At 63.8% G+C, this 25,352-nt stretch overlaps 5 protein-coding genes and 1 long non-coding RNA gene across 9 annotated transcripts in view; 3 read left to right on the top strand and 3 right to left on the bottom strand.

Annotated features, from left to right (window-relative positions):
- Positions 1-13,296, bottom strand: part of PIP5K1A (phosphatidylinositol-4-phosphate 5-kinase type 1 alpha) — a 16,517-nt gene extending 3,221 nt beyond the window's left edge. For 2 of the 4 annotated variants that reach the window (XM_042837535.1, XM_042837536.1), the window contains exons 1-14: positions 13,255-13,296; positions 8,589-8,623; positions 8,032-8,121; positions 6,211-6,341; positions 5,749-5,866; positions 5,424-5,576; positions 4,797-5,096; positions 4,191-4,396; positions 3,568-3,651; positions 3,116-3,164; positions 2,796-2,880; positions 2,378-2,515; positions 1,997-2,126; positions 1,210-1,284 (exon numbers count right to left, since the gene is read on the bottom strand). In XM_042837535.1, coding sequence (XP_042693469.1) covers positions 1,210-1,284; positions 1,997-2,126; positions 2,378-2,515; positions 2,796-2,880; positions 3,116-3,164; positions 3,568-3,651; positions 4,191-4,396; positions 4,797-5,096; positions 5,424-5,576; positions 5,749-5,866; positions 6,211-6,341; positions 8,032-8,121 — 1,559 coding nt within the window. In that variant the 5' untranslated portion in view covers positions 8,589-8,623; positions 13,255-13,296. The remainder of the gene's footprint in view (positions 1-1,209; positions 1,285-1,996; positions 2,127-2,377; positions 2,516-2,795; positions 2,881-3,115; positions 3,165-3,567; positions 3,652-4,190; positions 4,397-4,796; positions 5,097-5,423; positions 5,577-5,748; positions 5,867-6,210; positions 6,342-8,031; positions 8,122-8,588; positions 8,624-13,254) is intronic. The other 2 variants (XM_042837538.1, XM_042837537.1) reach the window with 1 other exon arrangement.
- Positions 13,297-13,639: 343 nt separating this feature from the next.
- VPS72 (vacuolar protein sorting 72 homolog) lies at positions 13,640-15,937 on the top strand. The gene is made up of 6 exons (XM_042837547.1): positions 13,640-13,779; positions 14,294-14,446; positions 14,641-14,752; positions 14,860-15,039; positions 15,124-15,265; positions 15,449-15,937. The coding sequence occupies exons 1-6, from the start codon at positions 13,663-13,665 to the stop codon at positions 15,834-15,836; spliced, it is 1,092 nt and encodes a 363-aa protein (XP_042693481.1). The 5' UTR covers positions 13,640-13,662; the 3' UTR covers positions 15,837-15,937.
- Positions 15,938-16,230: 293 nt separating this feature from the next.
- TMOD4 (tropomodulin 4) lies at positions 16,231-19,907 on the top strand. The gene is made up of 10 exons (XM_042837548.1): positions 16,231-16,444; positions 16,956-17,089; positions 17,181-17,337; positions 17,631-17,753; positions 18,052-18,141; positions 18,595-18,725; positions 19,090-19,197; positions 19,305-19,448; positions 19,546-19,690; positions 19,775-19,907. The coding sequence occupies exons 2-10, from the start codon at positions 16,967-16,969 to the stop codon at positions 19,795-19,797; spliced, it is 1,044 nt and encodes a 347-aa protein (XP_042693482.1). The 5' UTR covers positions 16,231-16,444; positions 16,956-16,966; the 3' UTR covers positions 19,798-19,907.
- LOC122170578 lies at positions 16,272-17,317 on the bottom strand. The gene is made up of 3 exons (XR_006171798.1): positions 16,979-17,317; positions 16,495-16,728; positions 16,272-16,371 (listed from the first exon to the last, which is right to left on the bottom strand). It is a non-coding gene; the product is annotated as an uncharacterized LOC122170578 (long non-coding RNA).
- A 2-nt stretch (positions 19,908-19,909) lies between the features above and the next one.
- SCNM1 (sodium channel modifier 1) lies at positions 19,910-22,524 on the bottom strand. The gene is made up of 8 exons (XM_042837549.1): positions 22,423-22,524; positions 22,246-22,316; positions 22,027-22,115; positions 21,861-21,946; positions 21,688-21,782; positions 21,471-21,607; positions 21,094-21,226; positions 19,910-21,013 (listed from the first exon to the last, which is right to left on the bottom strand). The coding sequence occupies exons 1-8, from the start codon at positions 22,471-22,473 to the stop codon at positions 20,914-20,916; spliced, it is 762 nt and encodes a 253-aa protein (XP_042693483.1). The 5' UTR covers positions 22,474-22,524; the 3' UTR covers positions 19,910-20,913.
- Positions 22,525-22,713: 189 nt separating this feature from the next.
- On the top strand, positions 22,714-24,248 carry LYSMD1 (LysM domain containing 1). The gene is made up of 3 exons (XM_042837534.1): positions 22,714-22,801; positions 23,139-23,395; positions 23,828-24,248. Exons 1-3 carry the CDS (start codon positions 22,727-22,729, stop codon positions 23,961-23,963), a joined length of 468 nt encoding a protein of 155 aa, XP_042693468.1. The 5' UTR covers positions 22,714-22,726; the 3' UTR covers positions 23,964-24,248.
- Positions 24,249-25,352: the final 1,104 nt, after the last annotated feature.

Here is a 25,352-nt window from a genome sequence, read left to right on the forward strand (position 1 = left end):
AGGCACTGCAATGGAGGCACTGCAATGGAGGCACTGCAATGGAGGCACTGCAATGGAGGCACTGCAATGGAGGCACTGCAGTGCGAAAAGCTGTTGGCAAAGCTCCCATGCAGCAAATGGGAGTGACGTCCTGCAGGACGCAGCACATGGGGCCGCATCCCACCAGCAGGATGCATCCCATGGAGCTGCGTCCTCTCCCGACAGAACGCTCAGTGTTGGTTACAGTGCTGTGCCCCCAGGACTCGACTGGGGCCAATCCCAGTGCTCAGGGCAGTAAGACGTCCCCCCAAAATTAAGCCCAGCCACCCCCAGAGCTCCTCGCCAGCAGCTGACACTCCCAGTGCCTCAAACCTCAGGACCCTCTGCCAGAAGCTGAATGACAGAGCTGGGCTGGAGCAGAGAACTCCCACACACCTCAGAACCAGGCTGTGCTCTTAGCGTGCTTCAAAGCTCTGTGAATTTGTCATAGGATCAGGCTCAAAAACATTAGGTTGGAAAAGACCCTCAAAGGTCATCAAGTCCAACCACCAACCTGACCAGACTCAGTGCCACCCAGTGCTGAGTGCACTGCAAGGCTCCCACCTCCAACTGCAGGCCGTTCTTTTCCAGCTGCCTCGTTTGGGTCAGTGCTGTTCAGGTTGGCACAAGCTGTGCAATACAGCTGCTGAACACACCATCAGCCCTCGGCTTTGATCCCTGCACCTCTCCCAGCTGCAGCAGTGCTCCAAAAGAGAAGCAGTGAGGGCAGCATTCCCCTCACTGCATCCCCAGGGCATCCCCAGCGACCCCAGGCATCGAGCTCCCCTTTCTCTCTGCATGAAACAGGACTCACCCATGCCTGATCTGACAGACGGGCGTCACTCTGCTCCCTGGCAGCATCCCTCCCTGCTCAGTGTCACATCCCCTCTGCAGCCTGGCACTTTGCAGCAGGGCACACCGCTGCTGCACCAAAGAAGCTCTGGAGCAGGCTGACCCTGCTGCACCCTGCTGGGCTCACTCACTCAGGTCTCCCCCCAGAGTGACAAACACTCCTCCAGACCACTGCTTCTGCAGGCACCCCTCTCTAACCTCCTTCCAACAAACTGATGTTGTGCTGAACCAATCACCTCCGAACCACGGGCAGCACGAGGCAGACCCTCAGGGCACATCTCCCCAAACAAACCCTCTGGATGGGAGAAGGCCTCCAGCAAAGCATGGTTCCTCCCTCACCTAGACAGGAAGGCAGCAGTCCTAGCGAAATCCTTTGCTGAGCTGTCGGCTTTGTGCACCTGCACGCCCACTGACCTACGCAGAGATCGAAGGAGAGACACCCTGGTTAAGGACACACAACTCCCCGGGCACGCGGACGGACTGGGAAGGAGCAGCTCTGGTTTAGGATCCCTACCGAGAAGTTTCCATGTTTTAGAGAGGGAATAAAAGGAGTGAATTGCAATCATATCTCGTCCTCCTGCAGCTGAGGACAGAGCAGACACTTTCATTAGTGCCACGGTGCAGGAATGAGGAAGGTGGGTTACGACCGCTTCCAGGAAGAGGAGTTAGCACCTCAGAACTTCTGCGCATGGGATCGTGCTCTGACCACAGCTCCTCCTGGTCACCCTCAATTCTCACCACTGGGCAACAAAGGGAACATTCCAGGGCAGCCACCTGCTCCTCAGCCATGCACTGCAGCTCCAGGGACACCCAGAGGCACAGAGCTGCGCCCAGCCCTGCGCGTCGCCCCAGCGCCCTGCAGCACCACGCCGCGCTCCTGGCGCATTCTGGCAGCGCCTCGTAATCAGCACAGTTATCTCAGCTCCAGGAAGAGGCCATCAAGCACGGGATGCACAAAGAACGAAAAGCCGCGGGGACGTCCTCACAGCCCAAGCAGAGACACAAAACCGCAGCGTGTGCTCAGGACCACAGCGGGCTGCAGCAGCGCCCCGCACGCATGCTGGCCCGGCACTGAGCTCACTGGCTGCACAGCGGCTGCTCGTGCCAGGGCCCCCCGGAGCCTCACCTGTTTGCGGGTGAGTGGAGACCTCCGCTGCCCAAGGAGGAGGTGGACAAAGTGGTGGCGACGGAATCGCTGTTGGCTTCGTCCACAGGCAGAGTCCTGGGCAGGAGATCCGGGCGGCCGAGGTGGGAACCTGAGTGGAAGCACAGCAGTTCCACCACCTGCACGAGGTGCGGGCGCAGCCCCCCGTAACGGCGGGGTGTGGATCCCACCCGCGGCACCTCAGACCCGTGAGCACAGCAGGACCAGCCCTGCCCTGCTGGAAATCCAATCCAAAGCAGCACTGCGAAATCACCCGCAGGCTCCTGCAGAAAGCTCTGCCGTGCCAAAGCAAGCTGAGGAACCCCTGGGAGGCGTTTCTCTCCCCCCAGCCCAGACACCAACCTTGCTCCACGTCCGCCTCTGTCGTGACTTGTGCTTTTGTCTCACACGACACGTGCAGCTGGGAAGGCACTCCTCCCTGACAGCTGCGCCTCGGAACCGCGGTGCCGGAGCGGCTCTTCTTGGAAGGGGATGGCTTCACTTCAAGACAAAAAAAACAACAAGGCAGAGCTTCACTACCGCACAGAGCTCAGGAGGAGGAGACCCAACACAGCCCCGTCCCAGCTGGCACACAGGGAAACACACTGATGCATGAAGCAGCTCCGTGCGGCCGCGTTTGCAAAGCAAGGACAACGCAGGAGGAGGGAAGGCGGCACGGCAGGCTCCCCGATGCCCTCACACACTGCTGTGCTCCTCCCCAGCCCCAGCTGCTGAGCACGAAGCCAGGCACACCGGCACCACCGGGGTGTGGAGAACTTACAGGGAATCTTCTTGAATACTGTGTTGCACATGAAGCGCTGGAATCTTTCAGCATAGAAGCTGGGTCTGTGCACAGAAACGGTGTCCTGAAAGGGATGAGCAGTGTGGAAACCTGCATTAGTAAGTGACGGCGGTTAACGGCAGCCCCCCAGCCCTGACCCGTGCTACATTGGCCTGGGAATATTTCTGGGTGCCTGGGAACGTTTCTGGGCACTGCTTCATGTAGAAGAGCAACACACAGAGCCCTTGGAAGCCCAGGACACTGCGCAGTGAGCACCCGCAGCGAGCTGAACAGGTGAGGGTGCTGTGCTTGCTGCTTACCCCATCGTGCACAAGGGCCTTCCAGGAGTGCTCCAGCTTCTTCACAAACCTGACAAAGCAGAGAACAAAGACGAGGTTTCACACCAATTTGCGCCGTTTGGTGCCCGCACGGCGCTGAGCTTCTCTGACCAGCAGCACCCGAGCAGTGGCTGTGGCCATTCTAAGCCACTGCTTGTTTTCTCCTCACCGCTTCCTGCACACAACAACCACTGAGCACAGAAATAACCTCTGCCAGAGGCGATCCCTCCTGGGAACGGGAGGCAAACGCAGTAAACAAGACCCGGAAACCAATCCCCAAACACCCAACTCCAAGAAAATAACAACAGAGAAATAAAGGCAGCCAATAAAACGCATCTTAACTCCCTTGGGAGCCAGACCTCCACACGGAGCACAGACAGCAGCGCGAAGCTGTGCCCCCCACGCGACACACAGCTGCCCTCAGACTGCCCTACCTGTAGGACTGCAGCACATCGATGATGCCCACGTAGAGGAGCAGCCTCTCCCCCTTGGCGTTGCGGGCAGGAATGCCCCCCATCCTGCAAGGACAGAGAACAGCACGTGCTGCTGAGGTTTGCTCGACCTTCCCAGAGCTGTGCAGTTTCACTGGAGACTGATCCCAACCCAGCCACGAGGAGAGCAAGCAACTGCAGTGAGCTGCTGCTGCTGCCCGCAGGGGTGGAGGCAGCGGGGATCAACCAAAGCACAGAATCACAAATGGTTGGAGCTGGAAGAGACCCTGAAAGGGCACCTCACCCCCCCTCAATGAGCAGGGGCACCACAGCTCCACCAGCCTCCCCACGGGAGTCTGCAGGGACGGGGCACCGCCACCCTCCCACCTCTGGGGATCCTGTGCCAGCACCTCGGTGCCCTTCTCGTAACCACTGTCTTTATTGTGCCCTGTCTAAACCCCCCTCTTTTAGCTGGGAACCATTTCCCCTCATCCTATCTCACGGGCCCCGCTGAAGACCCATCCCCTTCTCTTTCAGAGCCACCAGCACGTCTCTCAGAAAGGCAGCAGCAGGCACCCCAAAAGCCCACACGAAGGCAGCCCTGCAGCAGAGCAGCACACACTCACTGGTCGTCTGTCTCTATGGTGCCTCCCCTGCGGGCCTCCCCCTGGATGGACTCCATGGCAGTGGAATACAGGGCTTTCTGCGCCGCAGGGCGCCGCGTGTCGGCCTGGGACGTCCCGTCTGCCATCGCGTGCTCCCTCTGTGCCAGGTCCATGTTATGGATTGCCACCAGCAAACTGTAATCCATGATTTTAAAACTCTGCAGGACCTGGGCAGAAAGTCGACAAAGCCTCATTGCCACCGTGAGCCCCGTGAAGCTGCCGACGGCGCACCACAGCATCGCCGGCGGTGCCACCTGGACCCCAGCACGGCCAGGGGATGAATTCAACCCACAGCCTGCCTCTGCCAGGCGCCAGGAAGGCCTGCAGTACTCCTCCTGTGCAGGAGACCCAGAGCAGGGACTGCACTCTCGCCCAGCTGCTGGCAGGCTCAGAGCTGAGCCCACTGCCCGGACCCTGCACGCCTGGCACAGGCAGAGGGCACACGGCTTCCTGCCCACAACACTGCCAAACTGCAGGCTGTCCAGCCAGCACGCCCAGGAGAGGATGCAGGACTGCTGGGTGCCAACAGAAAGGTTCAAAAGAATTCCTCCCAGCACTTCCACTTACCAAACAGTCTCTCTGCAACGTTTTGCACAGAGCATTATACATGTCTGAGTCCAAGAAGAGGCCATCGGGGATGTCCTGCATAAAATCCAAGTCCTTGTAGGTGGGGAAGACCTTCTCCCTCTCCTTCTGGGACGCCCTGCGTTTGTAGGTGGAGCCCTTCAGGTCGTATTTGAGGTGCATCTTCACAGAACGTGGCAGCAGGTTGTTCATCACCACAATGCGGATGTTTTTGCCCCCGGCTTGGACACAATACAAGCCGTAAAACTTGGGCAGCAGCGTCCTTGGGTTCTGATTCAAGTTCTAAAAGAACCAAAGATGCAGAGATGCCTTCAGAGCCACGCTGACTATTTACGTTCTGCCCAGCAGAGCTGCCTGCTCCTCCCAGTGGGGCCGGCAGCAGCATTTGCCAAAGAAACAAAGAGGTGAGGGTGGGCAGGGGGCGACAGGCCGGCACTGCCCACTGTTAACGTCACCCTGCAAAGCCGAGCATCAGATCAGCCCACGAGTGCAGAACTCCCTGCTCACCACACAGGGACACGCAGGGCCCTGTGTGAGGCTTGTGGCACAGAGCCCAGCAGGGAGCACGCGGTGCTACGGGCAAAGAAAGCCTCTCCTGGCCTCACTTACCATGTAGTAGCCGGGAAGCAGCTTCTGCAAGAACTCTGCCTCTTTGTGCTGAACTGTCTTGATGATAAACTCGTCGTCGCTGGACACGTAGAAGAGGGATCCACTGGCCCCAGAGTTGGAGAGCTCAATGAGGGGCTCACTGCAGAGCGAGTACTGGGGAGGAGGAGGAGAGAAAAGCAGAGGTGGAACACGGCAGCACGGCGCTGCTGCCCTTCAGACAGCACCAGGCAAACCCCGGGGCCACGGACCGCATCCACTGCTGTGCTCCCAGAGCTCCAAGCAGACACAGAGCACAGGAACCCCCCCGAGCACCCGGCAGCCGTACCAGGTAATCGTCCGGCCGGATCCCAAACAGCTCCCGGAAATATCGGAAGGCCACCGGCGCGTAGGTTTTGAAGCGGAAATCGTTGTAGTGGTGAGCTGGGGTGAGGTTACTGCCTTCGCTGCTCGAGGAGAGAGGGCACACGTGGGTTTGCATCATTCAGGGCTCCTAAGGGACGATCTGAGCAGCAAGGCCTGCTCTGGCTGTCCCCTAACGCACCGCCAGGACTGAACGCGTCCAGCCCAGGGAGGCGCACAGCAGCACAGCTGCATTTATGTGTTCAGCAGACCTATGGGAGCCACAGCAGAGCTCTGCAGAAACGGAGCTGCTCGGCACGCAGTGCCTCTGCTCAGCACAGCTGTGCTCCCCCAGCTCTGCTGCTGCCTCCTAAAAGCGAGCAGGGCTGGGAGCTACTGCTGCTACCGCTGCCAAAGCACGACAGAAAGAAAGAAAGCAAGCACTGACCTTGGGAAGAAAATACTTTCTACTACGTAGAAATCTTGCATGAGAACATCTCTTTCAGGTTTAGTGCTCAAGCTCCCAACCGTGTGTGTGATGCCCAGCTGGATGGCACCTTTCAAGGCTGATGACGTTGTCTGGAGGAGCAAAGGAAACGAGTTAGGCAACATAAGTGGCCGACTGGGAAGAGGAACGAGAGGAGCTGGAGGAAAGAGACACTCAGAAGTGTGCTGTTAGAGGGGCACTGCACAGCCACCACTTCTACCTGCTGGCTTCTTTCTCAACGAGCAGCACCACCACGGCTCTGCCCCAGGGCAGCCTGCAGCGGGCAGCAGCAGGGCGAACACCTCCCTGTCCCACCCCAGTAACGTTCTGCTCAGTTCTGGCTGAGCTGTGAAGGACCTGAGCACAATTTCATTGCTCCCCCCACATCCTGCTCTTAGAGGGGAGGTGGCCTCGTTCCCCTGCCACCAAACACAGCGGGCAGCAGCTCAGTAGGGCTACACAGCACAGCACGCACCACCCCACTTTCCTGACTGGTGCCAGGTCAGGGCTCCTCAGCCCTAAAGTTCTCTGTCATGTCAAAATAAGGAGTGCAGACAGGCAGCCACTCCTGCCCATGTGCTCAAGCTGTCCCAGAACAATGCCAGACTGTGTTCCTGCACAGCTGCTGGAATCAGGAGTTCTCCTCTGTGCAGCACATGACCTCACCCTGCGGGCTCCCTTCCCACACCAGCCCAACACCCCGTGCCACGCAGCCACCGCACAACACCCTGCTCCTCTCCAGCTGCCTGCCTGCATTTCCCATTTCCTCTGGTTTCCTGGGGGAGGGAGGAAGAATGCGATTCCTTTTCCCCCCCACACCCTGTGCTGCTTGACCACAGCTCTCAGCTGAGCGCACGCGGCCCTGCCTGCTGGTGAGCACACAGCACAGAGCCACGTTGCCAAGGAACAGGAGTTTCCCTCCTCCATCCACCAGCGAGGCAGGCCGAGCAGCTGGCCGCCTGTTTATCATCACTTCCACAGGGGAAAGAATTCCAGAAAAACAACTCGCCACCCCTGGAAAAAGAAGGGATGGAAAAAAGGCAGCCTGCCCAGTAATCTTGTTCCCAGATCGGCCCCATGCAGCACTCCAGCAGCGCCAGGGGCCCTCGCGAAAAAACACTTCAGGCATTTTGCGGCAGCTCTGCTCCGTTCTCCTCCCACTGCTGCCCAACCTCCGCCCCTGGATTTCAGAGGGATCCAGAGGCAGTGAACGTGAAGGCAGCAGTCAGTGCAGGACAGACACCATAACAGAACTCCTGCCATGCGCTCACACCATGACCAGAGCAGCTCTGGGGCAGAGATCTGGACGAGAAGCTCTGCCTGCACCAAGTGCACAGAGCCCTCATCTGCTCCACCTCCCCCCAGACCCGAACTCACACCAGAGGTGTCACCATCTCTGTGAAGCCCAGCAGAGTGGAAGCAGCATCCACAGAGCTGCCACAGCTCCAGCTTGTGGCGAAGCCCTAACAATCCCCCTTTTTGACACTCCAGGAATGCCACAAGACCTGTAGGAAGGCCCTGCCCCAGGAGCACAGGATCAGCCAGAAAAGGGCTGGGAAGTCGCTGCCAGCGGGCAGCGCTTAGAAGCGATCTCCTTCTGAAGGCTGCAAGAGCAGCTGTGGGAAAGGAGCAGCTCTGCCCACTGCCCTCACAGCTCGGAGCGCTGCGCTCCCTCCGAGCGACCGTCGCAGCCACCCTGCAGCACCCAGCGACACCCAGCCTTGGCTGCCCTGGCTGGGATCCACATCGCGCAGAGCAGCAGAGCCGTGCGGCGGCGCTCACCTTCTTGTAGGTGGTCTCACCCGTGGAATCCACCCCTCTGTGCCCCTTCTTTATCGTCTGAGAGCCCGGCTGCCCTGAAGAGCCTGGCATCTGGGATGGAGGAAGAGGTGGTGAGAAGGGGGGCTCAGAACACGGCGTGCTCCCAAAGCACCCAGCACAGCAATGACATTTGCACAGCCAGGACCGCGCCGTGTCACGTGCTGATGCCCAGGGAAGCGATCAGCAGCAGCTCCTGCCATCCACCTGCAGCCACCACGGGCCCCTCTGTGGGATTCTTTGTCTGTCCCTGCTGTCACAAAGCCCAGCAAGGCCAACTCCCTGGGGAAGCAGCTTAGGCAAGCTGCGCACACAGCCCTGACTCACGGCTCAGGAACTCACTTGGCTGGCTCCAGTCTGAGCACGGGGCTGCTCTGCTGGCAGGACGGCTCAGCCCCAGCACAGCGGGGGAACCCAAAGGCTGCTCTCACTGCTGTGCTTCCCCTGGCTTTCCTGCTCCCTCCCCGACCCCATTTCCGAGGCAGGAATTGGGTGTTTGGAGCTCTTAGCCACAAACTTACCTCTGGGGTGAGCGACTTTTTGACGGCAGACGGCCCTGCGGGACAAAAAACTGCAGTCAGGAGGAGGGAAGCACAGCACACGAGCAGCCCAGCGACGGCGGCGGCGGAGGAGCACCGACCCACGGCTGCTCCCCCCTGGCAGAGGGGCTGGGGGTGTTTCTGGGCACAGGGAGGGCTGCGATGTCTCTCTGTGCCACAAAGCTGCCAGGCAGACCTGGCCCAAAGGCGGAGCAGAGAACAGCAGCTTTGGGCCTGAAACAGGCAGACTTGGCTGCTATTTCCTTGTCGTTTCTTCTGTCTGCTTCAGACACTGCAGGATTTTAATTGGGAGCTGTGACAGCACCCACTGCAGCACCCCACCACGACACCCCCTGCAACTCCTCCCCACAGCCAAGCAGCTGCTGACTGGGATGAGCCCTGCAGCACAGACCCCGTGTCAGCCCTACAAAACCACAGACCTTCCAAATCTCCACATCTCAGCCCGCAGGAACCCACAGACCTTTCAGATCTCCACATCTCAGCCCTGTCCTCGGAGGTCTTCTCCAACCCTAACGATCCCACGATCCTACAATTCCTGCAGTGAATGCTGGGGATGGGCTGGTGGTTGGACTTGGCAACTTCAGAGATCTTTTCCAACCCTGCTGATCCTGCTTAGGGACAGTGGCACGGTGGGGCTGGGGCCACACTTGATCTTGGAGGTCTTTTCCAACCCTAACGCTCCCTTGATCCTGCTGAGGACATGGGCTTGGTGGGATGGGTTGGCATTGGACTCGGTGGTCCTGGAAGTCTTCAGCCTCAACAACTCTGTTTCTGTGGGTGTGGTGGGGATGCTGATAGTTGGACCTGATGACCTCAGAGGTCTTTTGCAACCCCATTGATTCCATTCCGCTTCCAAGCTTCACCAGGATGCGGGGATGGGGAAAAATCCCAGCCATGTCAATACAGCATCCATTCAAGAGCAAATCAATCTCATTTGTCTTTTTAAACACAAATTTACCAGTTTGTCAATTGAAACCACCAAGATCCCAGCAACCCCACTGCAGCAGCACCAGCCTCATCCCCTCGGAGATTAGCTGTGTTAATATTTAATCACCCATGCAAATCCCCGCTCCAGCAGGGTTTAACCACAGCTCCCTCAGAGCAGCAGATCCCCACCGCGCTGCCTGGACCCCGCAGCACGCAGTGGGGGAACACAAGCCAAGCCACGAGCTCACACCCAAGCTCTGCCTGTGCAGGGGGTGCTGCTGGGGGTCCAAGCAGAGCCCAGGCTGCGTGGGGGCCCCAGGAGCCCGGCCATAACGAGCTGCAGCACCCCAGCGAGGCGCTGATCAGCAGTGAGGGCAGCAGCAGGGCTGGGGGCTCCATGCGATCGCCCCCTGGGTCCCTGCACCCAAGGCAGGTTTTATGGCTGGTTTTGTCCACACACACACAGGCTGCCCGGAGAAGCGAAGGTGTTAAACTGCGAGCTGTAAGCGAAACACAGCAACGCAGCTCAGGGGAGCACACAGCTCTGGATCTGCTGGAACCAAACGGTCTCTCAACCGTAACTGGAACCCAGGCTGAAAAACAGCAGCGGGACCCAAGGGTTCGCCCTGGACAGAGGCAGCAGATCCGGGTTAAGGTCACATCCAAAACCAAACTCGCCCTGCCCCACAGCAGCCGCCTTTTCCCTTCGCTCTCAGTGCTGGGCTCAATCCCTTCCGTGCTGCAGCGGCTCCTCCAGCTGCAGCTGCCCAGGAGCATTTTCAGAAACAAAATCTGGACTTCCCAGGGGTAACGGCTGGAAAAACCAAAGCTGAGCACAAGAGACGGGCACAGAACTCATTCTGAGGGGCCGGGAGATGCTTCGGCTCCAGCGCCGGCAGCCCCAGCGCCCACCTGGCGGCACGGCAGCATGCAACAGACAGCACTGACACCCAGCTCTACATCTGAAGCCACACCGAGGTCAGCCGCACTTCTGCTGATGTCAGACAAAAATAACAAGCCAAAACGTCAGCACACCCAAACACGGCACCCGCCGGGGCCGGGACACGGCACGGCTCAGAGACACCCGCTGTGCTTCCACCCACAGCCCCCAGCGACCCCGCAGGGTCAGAGCTGCAGGTGGGAGCAGGGGGGGCCGCTCTGCAAAGCCGGCCGGGGGCACGGAGCACAAACAGCCACTGCGGGGCGGCGTCGGTTACCGCGCAGAGGAGCTGCGTGCAGCGCAGAGCTTCTAACCTCTTCGGAACGACATCACCGAGCAGCACAAAAAGCTGAAATCTGGACGAGGGAAAAACAGAGAGGTTACGTGGAGGGCAGCGGGAATTTCGGCTGCAAGAAACAGCGGCTGTTTGGGATGTTGGGTCCCTGAGAAAGTCAGAGAAACGCGGAAAGAAACGCGGCCGTGCCACCCTGCCAGCCCTGCCACGCACAGCGCAGCGTGAGCCGAGCAGGGCGACTTCAGGGCGCGAAGCCGCGCCGGGGCAGCACAGCGAGCATCGCCCACAGCAGCCACTGCTGGAAGCACTGCAGGACTCGGCCGGCGCTCTGGGAATGAAGGCGAGCCGTGAGGGATCCCTCAGCCCTGGGAGCGAGGGAGGCAGAGTCTGTGGGGGTGGAACAATTAATTAAGCACTGCGAGGTGCTGCGAGCGGAGCTGCGACGACGCAGCAGAAGCTTTTACTTCCACAGGGGAACCCGGTCACTGCGGGGTCAGCGCCGGCCCCAAAGCCATGCGGCTCCCATCTGCTGCCCCACGGGGTGAGCTCCGTCCAGCCCCACACAGCAGCTCCCCGTGCCTCCGGCTGCCCTCCTTCGTCTCCATCCCAGAGCGGAGCCCTGCCCGGCTGCCTGCAGCTCAGCACCAGCGGGAGCTCTGTGTGCTCAGAGTGCTCCAGGAGCCACAACACGACGTCACCGCCGTCCCCAGCAGTTGAGGGGCTGCCCGTCATCCTGCTCACGGGCTCGGCACGAAGCTCTGCCCCCCTCCTATAGGGGCCGAGTCCCCGCCGGCTCTCACCCCTCCGGGACGATTTCCTCCCCAGAAGGGATGAAGCCATTCTGAGAGCGATTCTTTTGTCTGCGGCCGCCGGGGAGGGGCCCGAAGCCCCGGAGGGTGACAATGAACTCCCAACTCTCTCTCTGAGCTCCGTCCTTACAAAGCACAAAGAACCAAACGATCGAAATCCCGCATTAGCATTTTTGGCACACGCCGCTTCAAAAGCGAAAACAGCAAAATGAGAAATCCTCCCCCGTGTTTCCCCGGGAGCAGGAAGGGTGGGACGCCCCAATCCTTCCGTCCCCGGCATTTCAGCTGCAAGACGCTGAGTAATCGGCCCTAGGGTGAACACTGAGCTGTGGGGCCGGCTTTAGGGTTTACTCATCGAGAAAGCAAAGCTTTGTGCCCAGAACAGTCGGCCCCACATTCACTGGGGTCTGAGATGCTTTGGGGTTTTGCACTGGAAAAAGTAAAGCCCCGTGCCCAGAGCAATCAAAACCAAAACCACCGCCCCCCTTTAGTCTGTGAGAGGCCCCAGAGATGGGATAAGAGCTTTAAACGCTGCAGCCGAGGTGAGCGCACTTCACGTACGGCCCACGTCACGCAGCTCTGCCAGCAGGACTGAAATCCTGCAGGAAAGGCTCCCTGGCCAGCACCAAACCACCCTCGAAAGCAAACAGCAGCACCGATCCCAGCAGGAAGGGAGAAGAGGTTGCCTCGTGCACTTGCATCTCCTCCCCGATGTGAAGCTCTGGATGCAGCTCCTCTTCCAGGTGGGAGAGATGAGATGTGTGCCAGCTCCAGGCTCCCAAAGGGAACCCCAAAGCACGGCGGGAGGAGACCCTGCAGCCTCACCCTGAGCCGGCAGAGCCACGGACCCCTATTCCCCACAGTGCTGTGGGAGCAGCAGGGAGCACCGACAAAGGGGGCGGGGAGGGGGCAGAGACCCATTTCCAGAGGCCCCAGGGACGAGGAACGCAACGCCAAGAGGCCGCCGAGGTGAGGACCCGCGGGCTGGCAGCCCCTGGCCTTCTTCCATGGGACGACCAGAAGCCCCCTCCGCCCTGCCCTGCAATCAGTAATGGCCTCGGCACTCTGCCACGGGAACTCACGGACGGTGCTGCCGAATGCTGACCGGCTGTGGAAGCCACTCCCGCCCCACGTCCAGCACCCCAAACCGGACCCATCCCCCAACTTCAGAGGCAGGAAGGGGCGTAGGGCCCCCTCAACACCGAGACGGCCGAACCACAGCCGGGAGCACCCTGTTGTGCCCCACAGACGCTTCGCTCCCCATCATCCCTCCCCCAGGATGTGTGGGCAGCCCCACAGCCCCCAGTTCCAGCGCTGTACGGCGGCCAAACCGCCCCCCCCCCTCCCCGTGCTGGAGCCCTCCGCCCCCCGTGTGGTGCCAAACGGCCGCCGAGATACCCGGAATGCCGCAGCCCCAACCGCCGGGACCCCAAACCCGGCAGGGAGAGGCCGTCACCTCCACCCCCGTACCCCACAACAGCGTCCTGGGCCCCGCCCCTCACGGCCCCTCAGCGCACCCCAGGCCCACCCCGCACCTCTCTCAGCCCCACACGGCCCGACCTCACCCCGGGCCCGACCCCCCACCTCCCACAGCCCCACCCGACCCCAGCAGCCCCTCCTCGCCCCCCAGCGCGCGGCTCAGCGCTCCCGCCGTACCCCCGAGGCCGCCGCTGCTGCCGCTACTGCCCCCCGATTCGGGCCCCGCCGCCGCCATCTTGCCGCCTCCCGCGCCCCCGGTCCCCTCGCGCGGGGCCCCCCCCCCCCGGCCCCCCCCCGGGGGGGGGGGAGGGGAGGCGCCCCCGCGCGGCCGCGACCACTCGGGATGCGCGGGTGGGGGAGGGGGGGCGGGATCGCTCAGAGCGCATGCGCGGGATGCGTGCCACGTGACGAGCGGAGGGGAAGTCTTTCAGGGCGCGCGAGGCGCGAGTCACGTGACGCGCCGAGGGCGACCAATAGAAATCATCGGAGCGTTCCGCACCTCCGGCCCGCAAGGGGGCGCTACGTCACTCGCTCCTCCCGCGGCAGGACGACGAGTCGAGCGCCGATGGCGGCGGCGGCGTCGCGATGAGTTTGGCTGAAGGCCGCGCCCCGCGGCGCACGGCCGGGAACCGCCTGTCGGGGCTGCTGGAGGCCGAAGAGGAGGACGAGTTCTACCAGACCACGTATGGCGGCTTCACTGAGGTGTGCGTCCAGACAGGGCCTTTATGGGAGGGTCGGAGGGACTCTGGGGCGCGCTGAGGGGAGGCGCGGGACCTTAGAGGGGGGGTTGGGAGGGGACCCGGGGCACCAAGGGGGGTCGGGGGGTCGTGAGGGGCTCGGGGGCACTCGGGGGAGCCCTGAAGAGAAGAAAGGGGCTTTATGGGGTTGTGGGAGGGGGGCGAAGGGTTTTAGGGGGTGTGAGGGGAGCTGAGAGGGTTTGAATGAAGGCTGGAGGAGGGTCTGAGGGGGATCGGGGCATTTAGGAACCTGGGAGGACCCTGAGGGGGTTCGTGAGGGAAACCGAGGGGGGTCCTGAAGGGATTGGAGGCACTGAGGGGGTCAGAATGGGGCAGGGGTGGCTTTAGAGGGCCCTTGAGGGGGGGAGGGGCTCGAAGTGGGGGCTGGGAGGAACTTCGGGGGCAGCTGTCAGGGGTTTCCCCATTGGGGTGGTGGTGGAGCACAGCCCTCGGTGTGACGCTGCCCTTCCACCCCTCAGGAGTCGGGTGATGACGAGTACCGGGGCGACCAGTCGGACAGCGACGACGAAGTGGACTCAGACTTCGACATCGATGAGGGCGAGGAGCCAACGAGCGACCAGGATGAGAGCGAGCCCAAGCGGCGCCGCCGCGTCGTCACCAAGGCCTACAGAGTGAGGGGACAGCTGGGCGTGGGGCTCGGGTCCCCCTGAGTGTCCTCTGACCTGCTGGGAGGGGATACAGGTGTCCCCAAAAGGATGGGATAATTGCCAACCTGCTAATTGCTAACAGTGGGGAGGAGGTGTCCCTTTGGGGCCATTTCACAGCGGCAGCCCCATGCAGTTTCTCCCTCCTGCCCTACCCTTAGGAGCCCATCAAGAGCCTTCGACCCAAGAAGGCTGACACCCCCAGCAGCGGCTCCCAGAAGGCCCGAGAGGTGAAATCAGCCCCCCTGGAGCTCCAGGATGAAGTGGGAGACAGTGAGTGGAGGCAGGCTGGGACGCGCCGGCTTCCCCGGGCTGGAGCTGGGCACCCCACTGCCCCGGGAGCTGTGCTGGCCCCACCTGAGCCCCTTCCTCTGCTGCAGGCCGGAAGCACATGCGGCAGTCGACGACGGAGCACACGCGGCAGACCTTCCTGCGCATCCAGGAGCGCCAGGTGCAGTCCAAGCGCAAGAAGGGCGGCCCCAACTACGACCGCCCGCTGACGCAGGAGGAGCTGCTGGAGGAGGCCAAGATCACGGAGGAGATCAACCTCCGCTCGCTGGGTGAGAAGAGAGCGGGGTGGGGGCTGGGGGCGCGGGCGCTGGGGGGTGCTGACCCCCCCCCCGGGCTCATCTCTGCTTTCCCAGAGAACTACGAACGCCTGGAGGCCGACAAGAAGAAGCAGGTGCAGAAGAAGAGGAAATGCGTCGGGCCCGTCATCCGGTACTGGTCCGTCACCATGCCCCTCATCACAGAGCTGGGCAAGGAGGAGAACGTGGACGTGGAGGGGTAATTTGGGGCACTGGATGGGATCCCGCTGGTTTCCCCCACCGCTCCCATCCCCAACCCTGAGGCTGAGTAGAGCTGTGGGTTTGGGCTGGCACTGCCCACAGCCCCACATTCTGCTCCTGCGGGGCTCCCTGGGTTCCCCCAGCGCCGTGCATCCCTCAGGGCTGACTCCACCTCTTCCAGGTTGGACCAAGACCCGCAGCAGGCGGACGCTGCCGCAGCCCCGGCCTGCAGCGGGAAATGCTCCCGCACCTTCGTCTCCTTCACCGACGACGAAACCTTCGAGCGTTTCTTCCCCAAAGCGAAGGCGCCGCGGCTGCCGGTGCGGGAGATCTGCCCGGTCACCCACAAACCGGCCGTGTACCGCGACCCCATCACAGACATCCCCTACTCCAACATCCGCGCCTTCAAAATCATCCGCGAGGCCTACAAGAAGTACATCACGGCCCACGGGCTGCCCAGCGCCGCCGCCGCCTCCGCAGCTTTGGGGGCTGCTCCTCCCGGCCCCGATCCCGGCCTCCGCCCCACGCGCCAGAAAATCATCATCAAGCAGAGCGTGCCCACGGCCTGAGCCTCCCGTGGGGCGGCGACGGATCCTCGCTCGATTTATCTGCTTCCTACTGTTGGTGTTTTGTTGTTTGGGGGTTTTTAATTAAAAGGAAAGAACTGGCAGCGAGGGCTGTGCAGGTGAAGGTGTGCAGTGAGGGGCGCAGGTTGCGCCCACAGCGCTGCCGGATCCCGCGGGATGAAACAAGGCCTTGTGTTCAGGGAGAGCCCGCGGTGCCTCTCGCGCGCAGCTGAGCCCCGGGGAGCTTTTCTGAGTGGGGCTGGAGGCGAGCGGAGCAGGCAGGTGGTCTCAGCCCCAGAGGGGACGCGGGGCAGCTCCAGGAGCCCAGTGGCAGAGGTTCCCCCTCGCCACCAACCCCAAACCTGCCCCCGATGGGGCGGAGGGACGCAGCAGTGAGCCCCGATGCCCCGGGGGGGCTCCTGGCGGCGGGTGCCGGGGTGGAGCCGCGCGGGGCGCTGGCAGGGCTCGATAACAGCGGGTTATGTGATCTCGCCCCTCCCCACTGCCGGCTCGCAGAATAAAACGCTGATCTCATGCCCTGCGCGGCCGGAGCCCTTGGCTCAGCACCGGGTGCAGCCCAGGCAGGCTCCACAGCCCCGGCCGACGGCCAGGTAGGGCCTGGGGGGGGATGGGGGTGGGGGTGCACCAATAAGGACGCCACCTTGGGGGGGGTCGCAGGGTCCCGCTGGGGGTCCCCGTGCCGAGCGGCGCCATCGGGTTTCTCCTGCGGCTGTCAGCTCGGGTCGCTGCTGGAGTTGCTGCGGTGTCCCCCTGAGTGCCCCCTTCCCATCCTCAGAGCTGCGGGTTGGGGGGCAAATCCCCATCCCTTGGGGGTCCCTCGGTTGGCACAGGGCTCTGCGTCCTCAGTGTGCTTCTGTGGTTCCTCCCCGGGTGGCTGTGGGGTGCAGGAGGGGGGGTTATGGAGGGCTGTGGGGCCGTGGGGAGCAGCGCTGAGCTGTGACTCGCTTTCCCCAAAAGCACCACAGCGAGGCCCAAGACCCAGGGGTGCCCCACAGCGCCCAGCCGACAGGACCCCCCTCAGCCCCCCAGTAACCCCCACGGCTCCGCTGTGGCGCACGGAGGGCTGGAGGTATCAGCGTTGTGTGCCCCCCCACCCCCCAGATCCCGCAGCCATGACTTCCTACCGGCAAGAGCTGGAGAAATACAGGGACATCGACGAGGACAAGATCCTACAGGAGCTGTCAGCCGAGGAGCTGGAGCAGCTGGACACTGAGCTGCTGGAGATGGACCCCGAGGTGCGGCCGGGGGTCGGCACAGCACGGGGGGGGGAGGTCGGGCAGGCAGGGCAGCGGTGGCACCCATGGGTGTCCCCTGGTGCTTCCCCAGAACGTGCTGCTGCCGGCGGGGCTGCGGCAGCGGGATCAGACACACAAGAGCCCCACGGGGCCGCTGGACCGCGAGGCGCTGCTGCAGCACCTGGAGAAGCAGGCGCTGGAGGCCAAGGAGCGTGAGGACCTGGTGCCATTCACTGGGGAGAAGAAAGGTGGGGGCGCCGCGGGGGGACATGGCACCGCAGCACCAGGTATATTTAGCTTGGCAGCACAGAGCTCACCAGCAGCTCAGATGTCCAGGGCGAGTTGGGCCCCCGCCAGCCCTGGGCATGGCCACCCCCCGGCAATGTCACAGTGCTGGCAATGCCACCCCCAGTGCTGCCAGCCCTCAACGTGTCCCCCCCAGGGTGCTCCTCCCTGGCCTGGTGGTCACCGAGGTCGGGGTGTTGGTGTCACCCCCCGCTGTGGGGCCATGGGGGGGTGCGACCCACATCTCCCTGTACAGGGAAACCCTTCGTACCCAAAAACCCCACAAGGGAGATCCCCCGCGAGGAGCAGATCACGCTGGAGCCGGAGCTGGAGGAGGCGTTGGCCAACGCCACCGATGCCGAGATGTGTGACATCGCAGGTGGGTCCAGCGCGGGGCTGCCGTGCCGCAGGGCTGCACTGCACAGAGCTGCTGTCGCCCCACACCGCTGCCCCACGCCCGTCTCCATCCTCCCCATCCCACGTCACACCCGCGTCCCCCCGTATCCCCGCCCCCCAATGCTGTGGCCGTTGGGTCCCCGCCAGCCCCTGGCTCCAACTGCGGCGCTGCCCTGCGCTCGGCTTTCAGCCTGGGCCCCCTGCCCACCCCATGGAGCTGCGGCTGCCCGGGGGCTGCAGGGGGGTCTGGGGCGCGCGGTGACCCCATGGGTGTCCGACAGCCATCCTGGGGATGTACACACTGATGAGCAACAAGCAGTACTACGACGCCATCTGCAGCGGGACCATCACCAACACGGAGGGCATCAACAGTGAGTGCTGCGCACAGCCTACATGGGGGAGGAGGGGATGTGGAGAACACGAGGGGTGGTGGGATTGGGGTGAGGGAACCCCACCGTCGTGCACACCGTGTGCTACACAATCATTGTGGTTGGAAAGTGTCTTCATGATCACCAAGTCCGATCCCAACCCATCCACACCGTGCTCAACTGAATTAAAGGATCATTGGGGTTGGAAAAGACCTCCCAAGTCACCTGGTCCGACCCCAACCCCACCCCACCATCCCACCAACCGTGTCCCTAAATTGGATCACAGAACCATTAAGGTTGGAAAAGATCTCTAAGGCCATCCAGGCCGACCCCAACCCATCCCCAGCGCTCAAAGAACGATGGGGTCACAAAATCAGAAGGGTTGGAAAAGATGACCCAGATCACCGCCCCCACCAAACCCACAAACCACGTCCCCGTGTCCCCCCCTGTGCCCAGGTGTGGTGAAACCAGATAAGTACAAACCAGTGCCAGATGAGCCCCCAAACCCCACCAACGTGGAGGAGACCCTGCGACAGATCCAGGCCAACGACAGCGCGCTGGAGGACGTCAACCTCAACAACATCAAGGTGAGGGGCGCAGCCTGGGCCGGCGCTGCCCCCGGAGTGCTGCTCCGTGCTGCTCCATGCTGCTCCGTGCTGCTCCATGCTGCTCCATGCTGCTCCGTGCTGCTCCGTGCCCTGCGCTGACTTCGGGTGCTCGTCCTGAGCCCAAGGGGTCTCTGGAGTGCCGCGTCCCCCTGACAGTGCCTACATCCCCTTGGTGACATCCTGTGGTGCCACCTGCAACCCTTTGGTGACAACCTGTGTGCTCTCGGGGACGGCTGTGCCCCTGGACACATCCCGACCCCTGCAGTGCATCCCCTTGGTGACACTTTGCACCACTGCGGGGCCGTCCCCACCCCTCAGTGACAGCCACGTCCCCTCGCTGCAGGACATTCCCATCTCCACGCTGAAGGCCATCTGTGAGGCCATGAAAACCAACACCCACGTCAAGAAGCTCAGCCTGGTGGCGACGCGCAGCAACGACCCCGTGGCCACCGTGAGTCCCTCCCCACATCCCCCCCACCCCCAGAGAGGGAAGGCAGCCCTGGGGAGGTGAGGTGGCACCCCGGGGTGACACCTTGAGGTGACACGGGCATCCTGCAGGCCGTGGCCGAGATGCTGGCAGAGAACAAAACGCTGCAGAGCCTCAACATTGAGTCCAACTTCATCACCAGCGCAGGCATGATGAGCATCATCAAGGCCATGTACCAGAACAGCACCCTGAGCGAGCTCAAGGTGGACAACCAGGTGAGAACGGGCAGCCACAGGGACTGGGAGGGGCGGGGGGGTCAGGCTGGGGGGGTCCCCAAATCCCACCTCGCCCCACGGCACCGCTGCCCTGCAGTGCCAGCGCCTGGGGGACACGGTGGAGATGGAGATGGCGACGATGCTGGAGCAGTGCCCCTCCGTCGTGCGCTTTGGGTACCACTTCACACAGCAAGGCCCCCGCGCCCGCGCCGCCATCGCCATCACCCGCAACAACGAGCTCCGTGAGTGCCCCCCCCAGGGGGAACGGGGGGAAATCGGGGGGCTGGTGGGACCTGGGGACCTGACCTGCCTCTCCCCTGCCCCAGGTCGCAAGCAGAAGAAAACCTGAGCGCCCCCTGCCACGGCCCCGCTGCAGCCTGGAGCTCGGCTCGCCTGTGGGCTCTGCTCTGGGCTCCCTGGGGCTGAATCCACTGTAAATAAAGAGGACGGAGACGCAGGGCTGGAGCTGGCTTGTGGAGTGTAATGCCCTCTTTCACAGCTTCAGACCCAGAGGGCCCCAATTACCTCGAACCGTTAACGAAGGGCTCGCTAAGGGGCCCAGCCAGACCTCTGGATCCCCTCAGGAAGCAGCGAGCTGCACGGTTGGGGTATTTATACCCAAAGGATTGGGTTACAGGGCCCAGAGCAATGCCAAGATTTTGGGGGGGGAGGGAAGCGAGGCACCCCCAGCAGGGAGGTGGGCACCCATGGGTCTCAGAGCCGGGCACCCAGGGCCCATAGCGGGTGGCACTGTGGGGCTGTGGGGAGGGTGGGGGTCTGCAGGGCTCTGGAAAGAGCCCCCCCCAGCCCGGTGCCGGGTCGCTGCTGGCACCCACTGCAGAGCTGGCGCCCATCCCAACAACTATTTATGGCCCCGAGCTGAGCAAGCGGGTAAATCCCAGCGCCCAGGTGTAACATCAGCCGGGGCAGCGCTGCCAGGGAGCCCCCACCCCCCCACCCCACACAAGAGCTCTGGGGCCCACAGTGCATACGGGCTGGGGAGGGGTCTCTCCCCAGGCTGTGGGTGGAGGTTTGGGAGCTGGCAGGGTGTGGGGCTGCGCCCTGAGGTGGGAGCACCCATGGGACCCGCAGGCTGATGCGGGGAGGTGGGGTGACGTGGCCGGGCGCTCCGCCGACCGCAGGGACAGCTGCTGGGACACGAGGAGGGGGAGCCCAACGCTGCCGCCCCTAAAGGCCGTGACCCCCTGGGCAGCTGCGTGTGCACCGTGCTGAGCGTGACCTGGGCAGGGACAGCTGGGGACAACCCAGAGCCCACACCGAGATCAGAGCACTGCGACAGGAACAGCCCCAAAAAGGGGCACTGTGAGCACAAAACAAGGGGACCCGCGATGCCGGATCCCTGCAGCACCAGGCTGTATTTCCACAGGACCCACACAGCCCTTCGTCTCCAGCTGCCCCATTCCCACAGCACTGGGGCTGGGGGCAGCCCTGGAGGATGGGCACCTCAGGTGGGCAGCAGCGCGGGGGGCTCCTCCTCATCGGAGTCAAACTCGGCGTTCTCATCCTTCACCCACTTCCCAGAGGGGTCCTGGATCCATCCGGCGCTGCAGACAGACAGACAGACAGAGGGGGGCTGAGCAAAGGGCAGCGAAGGGGGGGTCCCACACCCCCAGGCCCCGCTCACCTCCGCAGCTGTAGGTATCGCTGCAGCTCCTGGCGCCGCGCGGGGCTGACAGCCGAGGGCTGACTGGGGGGTGGCGATGGCTGAGCCCCCCTCAAACCACCCTGCTGGGTGTCGGTGGAATCCACTGCTGCCTCTGCGGAGTGGAGAACAGAAAGAATCAGAGAATCACAGAGGCTGGAGAAGTCCAATCCCACTGCACCACATCCTGCAGGGAAGTGTCTCATCAGGCCTCACAGCTCCTCTGCTCCAGGCAGGCCAACCCCATCCCACAGCACTGCGCTCAGACCCCCACAGCTCCCCTCCCTCCTCCACACGTGCTCCAGCCCCCCCCACGTCCTTCTGGCAGCGCGGGGCCCAACTCAGCTGTCAGCACTCACCTCCTCTCCCACCGCAGCGCCCGGGCAGCAGCACTGCAGCAGTGGCCTCCACTGCATCTCTGCGCTCCTTCACAGCTGTGGGGGCAGCGCTCGGCCCCATTCGGGTCCTTCCTGCTCTCACACCGCTTCCATCCGCCCTGCAGGGGACACCATCAGGGCTGGGGGGTGGTGGGATGGAGGCTCTCCCTGCGCCGCAGCAGCGGAGCCGAATCCTCACCCCGTCCTCCTGCAACAGCTGCTGTACGGAGCTGCCTTCAGCAGCGCGCTCTGCGCGATCCGCCTCGTCCTGAGCAGCAGAGGGGCCGGGGAGCCCTGCGGGAGGGGGGGGAAGGGGCAGAGCTCAGAGCCGCCCTTTGTGGGACGGGGAAGGGGAGGGGGCTCCGCACCCACCTCAGTGCCCAGCGCCGCCTCCCGGCACTGCCGCTCCCGCACCGCCGCTTCCTGCGTGCGGCTGCCGCCGTAGCAGCGCCGGAGGTCTGGAAGGGAGAAGAGGGGCGGTGTGGAGGAGCTCGGCGCGGCCCCCCCAGCGCTGCGCCCCTCACAGCCCCGCACTCACTGCCCACGTGCTTCCTGCCGGCCCGGTGCACCGCCAGCACCTCCAGCGTGTCGAAGACGGGGCGGTGCGGGCACACCGTGCAGGCGTATCTGCGCAGGATGAACCACAGAGCGGCTGGAGCCCCTCGGAGCGCATCTCCGAGCCCTCCGACGGCTCCGCGCCCCTCCTGCGCCGCGGGTCCCCCGCCCGGATCCCCCCGTTGGGTTCGCCGCCGTTCACCTCCCACTCCTCAGCAGCAGCGCTTCGTCCTCCGGGATGTAATTGGCCAGGAGCTCCGCCACGCGTCTCCGCTGCGAGGGGACGACGAGGCGCCGTCAGGGCGGCCCCGCCTCACCGCCCCCAACCCCCGTCCGCCAAAGAGGACCGGAGAGGAGCCGCCGACTGGCCGAGGCTCACCTGCAGCACCGCCAGCTGCCCCGCGTCGTCCCCATCCCGCTTGAAGGACATGGCGGAACCCGGCGCCGCTCTGCCGTCGCCATGGGGAGCGCCCACCGTCCGCTTCCGGGTCCTCCGTCCCGTCGTGCCTCGCGCGCGCACGTTGACCAATGGGGAGAGAGGCGCCGCGTAGCCGCGAGGCACGACGGGAGTTGTAGTTCTCCGACGCGCTTCCGCCATGGAATCCGAAGGACGCGGGACTACGGCTCCCAGCGGCCTCCGCGCCGGGCCCGAGCGGGGTCGGGGAGCGGCGGGGCGCCCCGCTATGGCGGGGGGTCGGGAGCACCGCGTGGGGCCCGGGGACACCTTGCCAGGACTGGCGCTGCGCTACGGCGTGACGGTGAGCACCGGGGGGGGGGGGGGGGGGGCAGCGGGCTGAGCCCCCAGCGGGCACCGCGCCGTCACTGCCGTCCCCATCGCGCCCCGGCCCTGGTCCTGTCCCGCCCCCATCCCACCCCGCACACACCGCTGTCCCTGTCCCCATCCTCATCCCTTTCCTACTGTCTCCATCCCCATCCTCTCCTCCCGTCTCTCTGCCACCCCATCCCATCCCATCCCATCCCATCCCATCCCATCCCATCCCATCCCATCCCATCCCTGTTCCCATCCCAATGCTTTTCCCATTCCCGTCCGTATTCCACCCTTTATCCCACCCCACCCCCATTTCTATCCCGCAGATGGAGCAGATCAAACGCGCCAACCGCCTCTACACGTCGGACACCATTTTCCTGAAGCCCACCCTCCTCATCCCCCCCCCGGGGTGCCCCATTGAGGCTCCCATGGGGTCGGCGCCGTCGGACCCCACAACCCCCACCCCCACCACCCCCGCCTCCACGCCGCACCCCGACCTCACAGCCAGCGACTTCCTGCGCCGCCTGGACGCCGACATCGGCCGCTCCAAAGCAGCGGTGGTGGAGCAGCGGCTGCGTGCGGGGTGAGCGCCCACCCCCCCCCCCACCTCCCCATCGGCTTCGGTTATGGGGTCACCGCTCGCTGCCACCCCGCGTCCCCCAACCTACTCTGCTGTGGGGTTTGGTTATGGGGTTACTGCTCAGCACCACCCCGTGACCCCTGCCCCACACCATCACCTTTCTATGGTGTTTGGTAGTGGGATTACTGCTCACTGCCAGCCCCTGTGTCCACCGTCACCCTCTCCTGTGCCCTCGTCCCACTGTCAGCTTCCTGTGGGGTTTGGCTCTGGGGTCACCACTCACTGCCACCACCTCTGTGTCCCCCACCTCACTCCAACCCACACTGCTATGGGGTTTGGTTATGGGGTTACTGCTCAGCACCACCCTTGCATCACATCAACACCTTCCTATGGGGTTTGGGGTCACCGCTCACTGCCCTCCCCACGTCCCTGCAGTGTCCCCGAGGCCGCCGTCCCGCTCCCCCCCCCAGGGCCGTCCCTGCGGGGTCCCCAGCTCGGTGCTCAGCCCCTCACCCGGACACGGCGAGCGGCTGCACTGCGCGACACCGAGGATGAGATCTTCACACTGTGACCGTGGGGACATCGCCGCGGCCGTGGGGACACCGTGACTGTGGGGATGGGATGTGGGGGGGGCTTCCGCCGGGTCGTGCCCCACTTTGGGGTCGGCCAAACCCGTGGACTGGAGCCTCCCCCTCGCACTGGGATGGGGTTCACCCGGTGATGCTTTCCCTCTGATCCTATTTATTTGTAAGGCTTTGCCTTTTGGGGTCTTTGCCTTTGGGGGTGTTGTGGGGGTGGGGGCCGGTCACCCGTGGGTTCCCCACCCTGCAATGTGTAAATAAAAGGGAGCACCGTGCGTCTGGGACATCGCTGTCACAGCCGCGGGGTCGCCATCCCGGCTGCGGGATGTGGGCGCCGGCCCTATTGGACCCTGCGGGCCGCCAGAGGTCGCCGTGTGCCTTCAATGCGGGGGGACCCCATAGGGACACGCGTGGGGGGGCGAAGAGAAGGGCAATGGGGTGGGGCTGGGGACACCGATGGGCCACTTTGGGGACACGGCAAGTGGGGGCAGCAATGGGGCCCCATGGCCGCGTCCCCGCGTGGGCGCTGCGGAGCCGCGAGAGGAGCCCACGTGCGCGCACACGCGGGATGGCGGGGCTCAGCTCATTACGGCGATTAGCGCTAATTATAGCGCCGCGGGAGGGGGGGAGGGAGTCGGAGGGGACGCGCAGCGCGGTGACACCGCGCCCCCCCCCCCCCCAAAAAAAAAAACCCCACAACTCAAATTCCCCTGAAATCTCCGCGTCCCCTCCGCGCGTGGGGCGCCCACGGGTGTCCGCAACCCCTCCCATCCCTCCACCCCCCCGGCCCACGCCGTCCCGTCCGAATCCGGCCCCGTTCCGGGGCGGAGCCGCTGCGGGAGCGCTCGGGCGCGGCGCTCAGCGGTACGGGGCGGCGGGACAGCGGGTCCTATGGGGTCCTTGGGGTAACGGGGTCCTTTGGGGTCTTGTGGGGTTACGGGGTTATGAGGTGCTGTGGAGTGACAGAGTCCTATGGGTCCTGTGGGGTTATGGAGTTATGGGGTTCTATGGGGTCCTGGGAGGCTGTGTTGCTGGTGGGTCCTATGGGGTCCCGTGGGGCTGTGGAGTTAAGGGTCCTGTGAGGTCCTATGGGGTTATGGGATCCCATGGGGTCCTGCGGGGCTTTGGGGGCTGTGGGTCCTCTGGGGTTCTATGAGGTTGTGGAGTCCTATGGGGTTCCGTGGGGCTGTAGGGGCGGCGGGTCCTACGGGGTCCTGTGTGTCCTATAGGGTTCCGTGGGGCTGTGGACTTAAGGGTCCCGTGGGGCTCCGTAGGGCGGCGGGTTTCGGGGGTTCTGACGCTGTCCCCGCACAGCGCGTTGCGGTGCCTCTCTGGGGCCGCCCCGGCGATGCCGCCCCGCGCTGCCGCCCCCCCCCCCC

This window comes from Centrocercus urophasianus, unplaced genomic scaffold (assembly GCF_019232065.1).
Source record: "Centrocercus urophasianus isolate 14NV4802_14NV808 unplaced genomic scaffold, USGS_Curo_1.0 seq_72, whole genome shotgun sequence".
Classification (NCBI taxonomy): domain Eukaryota; kingdom Metazoa; phylum Chordata; class Aves; order Galliformes; family Phasianidae; genus Centrocercus; species Centrocercus urophasianus.

What these genes read in the sequence shown, in the direction of transcription:
- VPS72 (XM_042837547.1), top strand. Translation starts at nt 13,663, where the DNA reads ATGAGTTTGGCTGAAGGCCGCGCCCCGCGGCGCACGGCCGGGAACCGC. An exon ending in CCAGGATGAAGTGGGAGACA is followed by an intron (nt 14,753 to 14,859) that starts GTGAGTGGAGGC and finishes CCTCTGCTGCAG; the next exon opens with GCCGGAAGCACATGCGGCAG. An exon ending in GATCAACCTCCGCTCGCTGG is followed by an intron (nt 15,040 to 15,123) that starts GTGAGAAGAGAG and finishes CTGCTTTCCCAG; the next exon opens with AGAACTACGAACGCCTGGAG.
- TMOD4 (XM_042837548.1), top strand. Translation starts at nt 16,967, where the DNA reads ATGACTTCCTACCGGCAAGAGCTGGAGAAATACAGGGACATCGACGAG. An exon ending in CGAGATGTGTGACATCGCAG is followed by an intron (nt 17,754 to 18,051) that starts GTGGGTCCAGCG and finishes GGTGTCCGACAG; the next exon opens with CCATCCTGGGGATGTACACA. An exon ending in TCAACCTCAACAACATCAAG is followed by an intron (nt 18,726 to 19,089) that starts GTGAGGGGCGCA and finishes CCCTCGCTGCAG; the next exon opens with GACATTCCCATCTCCACGCT.
- SCNM1 (XM_042837549.1), bottom strand. Translation starts at nt 22,473, where the DNA reads ATGTCCTTCAAGCGGGATGGGGACGACGCGGGGCAGCTGGCGGTGCTG. An exon ending in AGGCGGCGCTGGGCACTGAG is followed by an intron (nt 21,783 to 21,860) that starts GTGGGTGCGGAG and finishes CCCCTCCCGCAG; the next exon opens with GGCTCCCCGGCCCCTCTGCT. An exon ending in GCGCTGCGGTGGGAGAGGAG is followed by an intron (nt 21,227 to 21,470) that starts GTGAGTGCTGAC and finishes TCCACTCCGCAG; the next exon opens with AGGCAGCAGTGGATTCCACC.
- LYSMD1 (XM_042837534.1), top strand. Translation starts at nt 22,727, where the DNA reads ATGGCGGGGGGTCGGGAGCACCGCGTGGGGCCCGGGGACACCTTGCCA. An exon ending in CGCTGCGCTACGGCGTGACG is followed by an intron (nt 22,802 to 23,138) that starts GTGAGCACCGGG and finishes TCTATCCCGCAG; the next exon opens with ATGGAGCAGATCAAACGCGC. An exon ending in GAGCAGCGGCTGCGTGCGGG is followed by an intron (nt 23,396 to 23,827) that starts GTGAGCGCCCAC and finishes ACGTCCCTGCAG; the next exon opens with TGTCCCCGAGGCCGCCGTCC.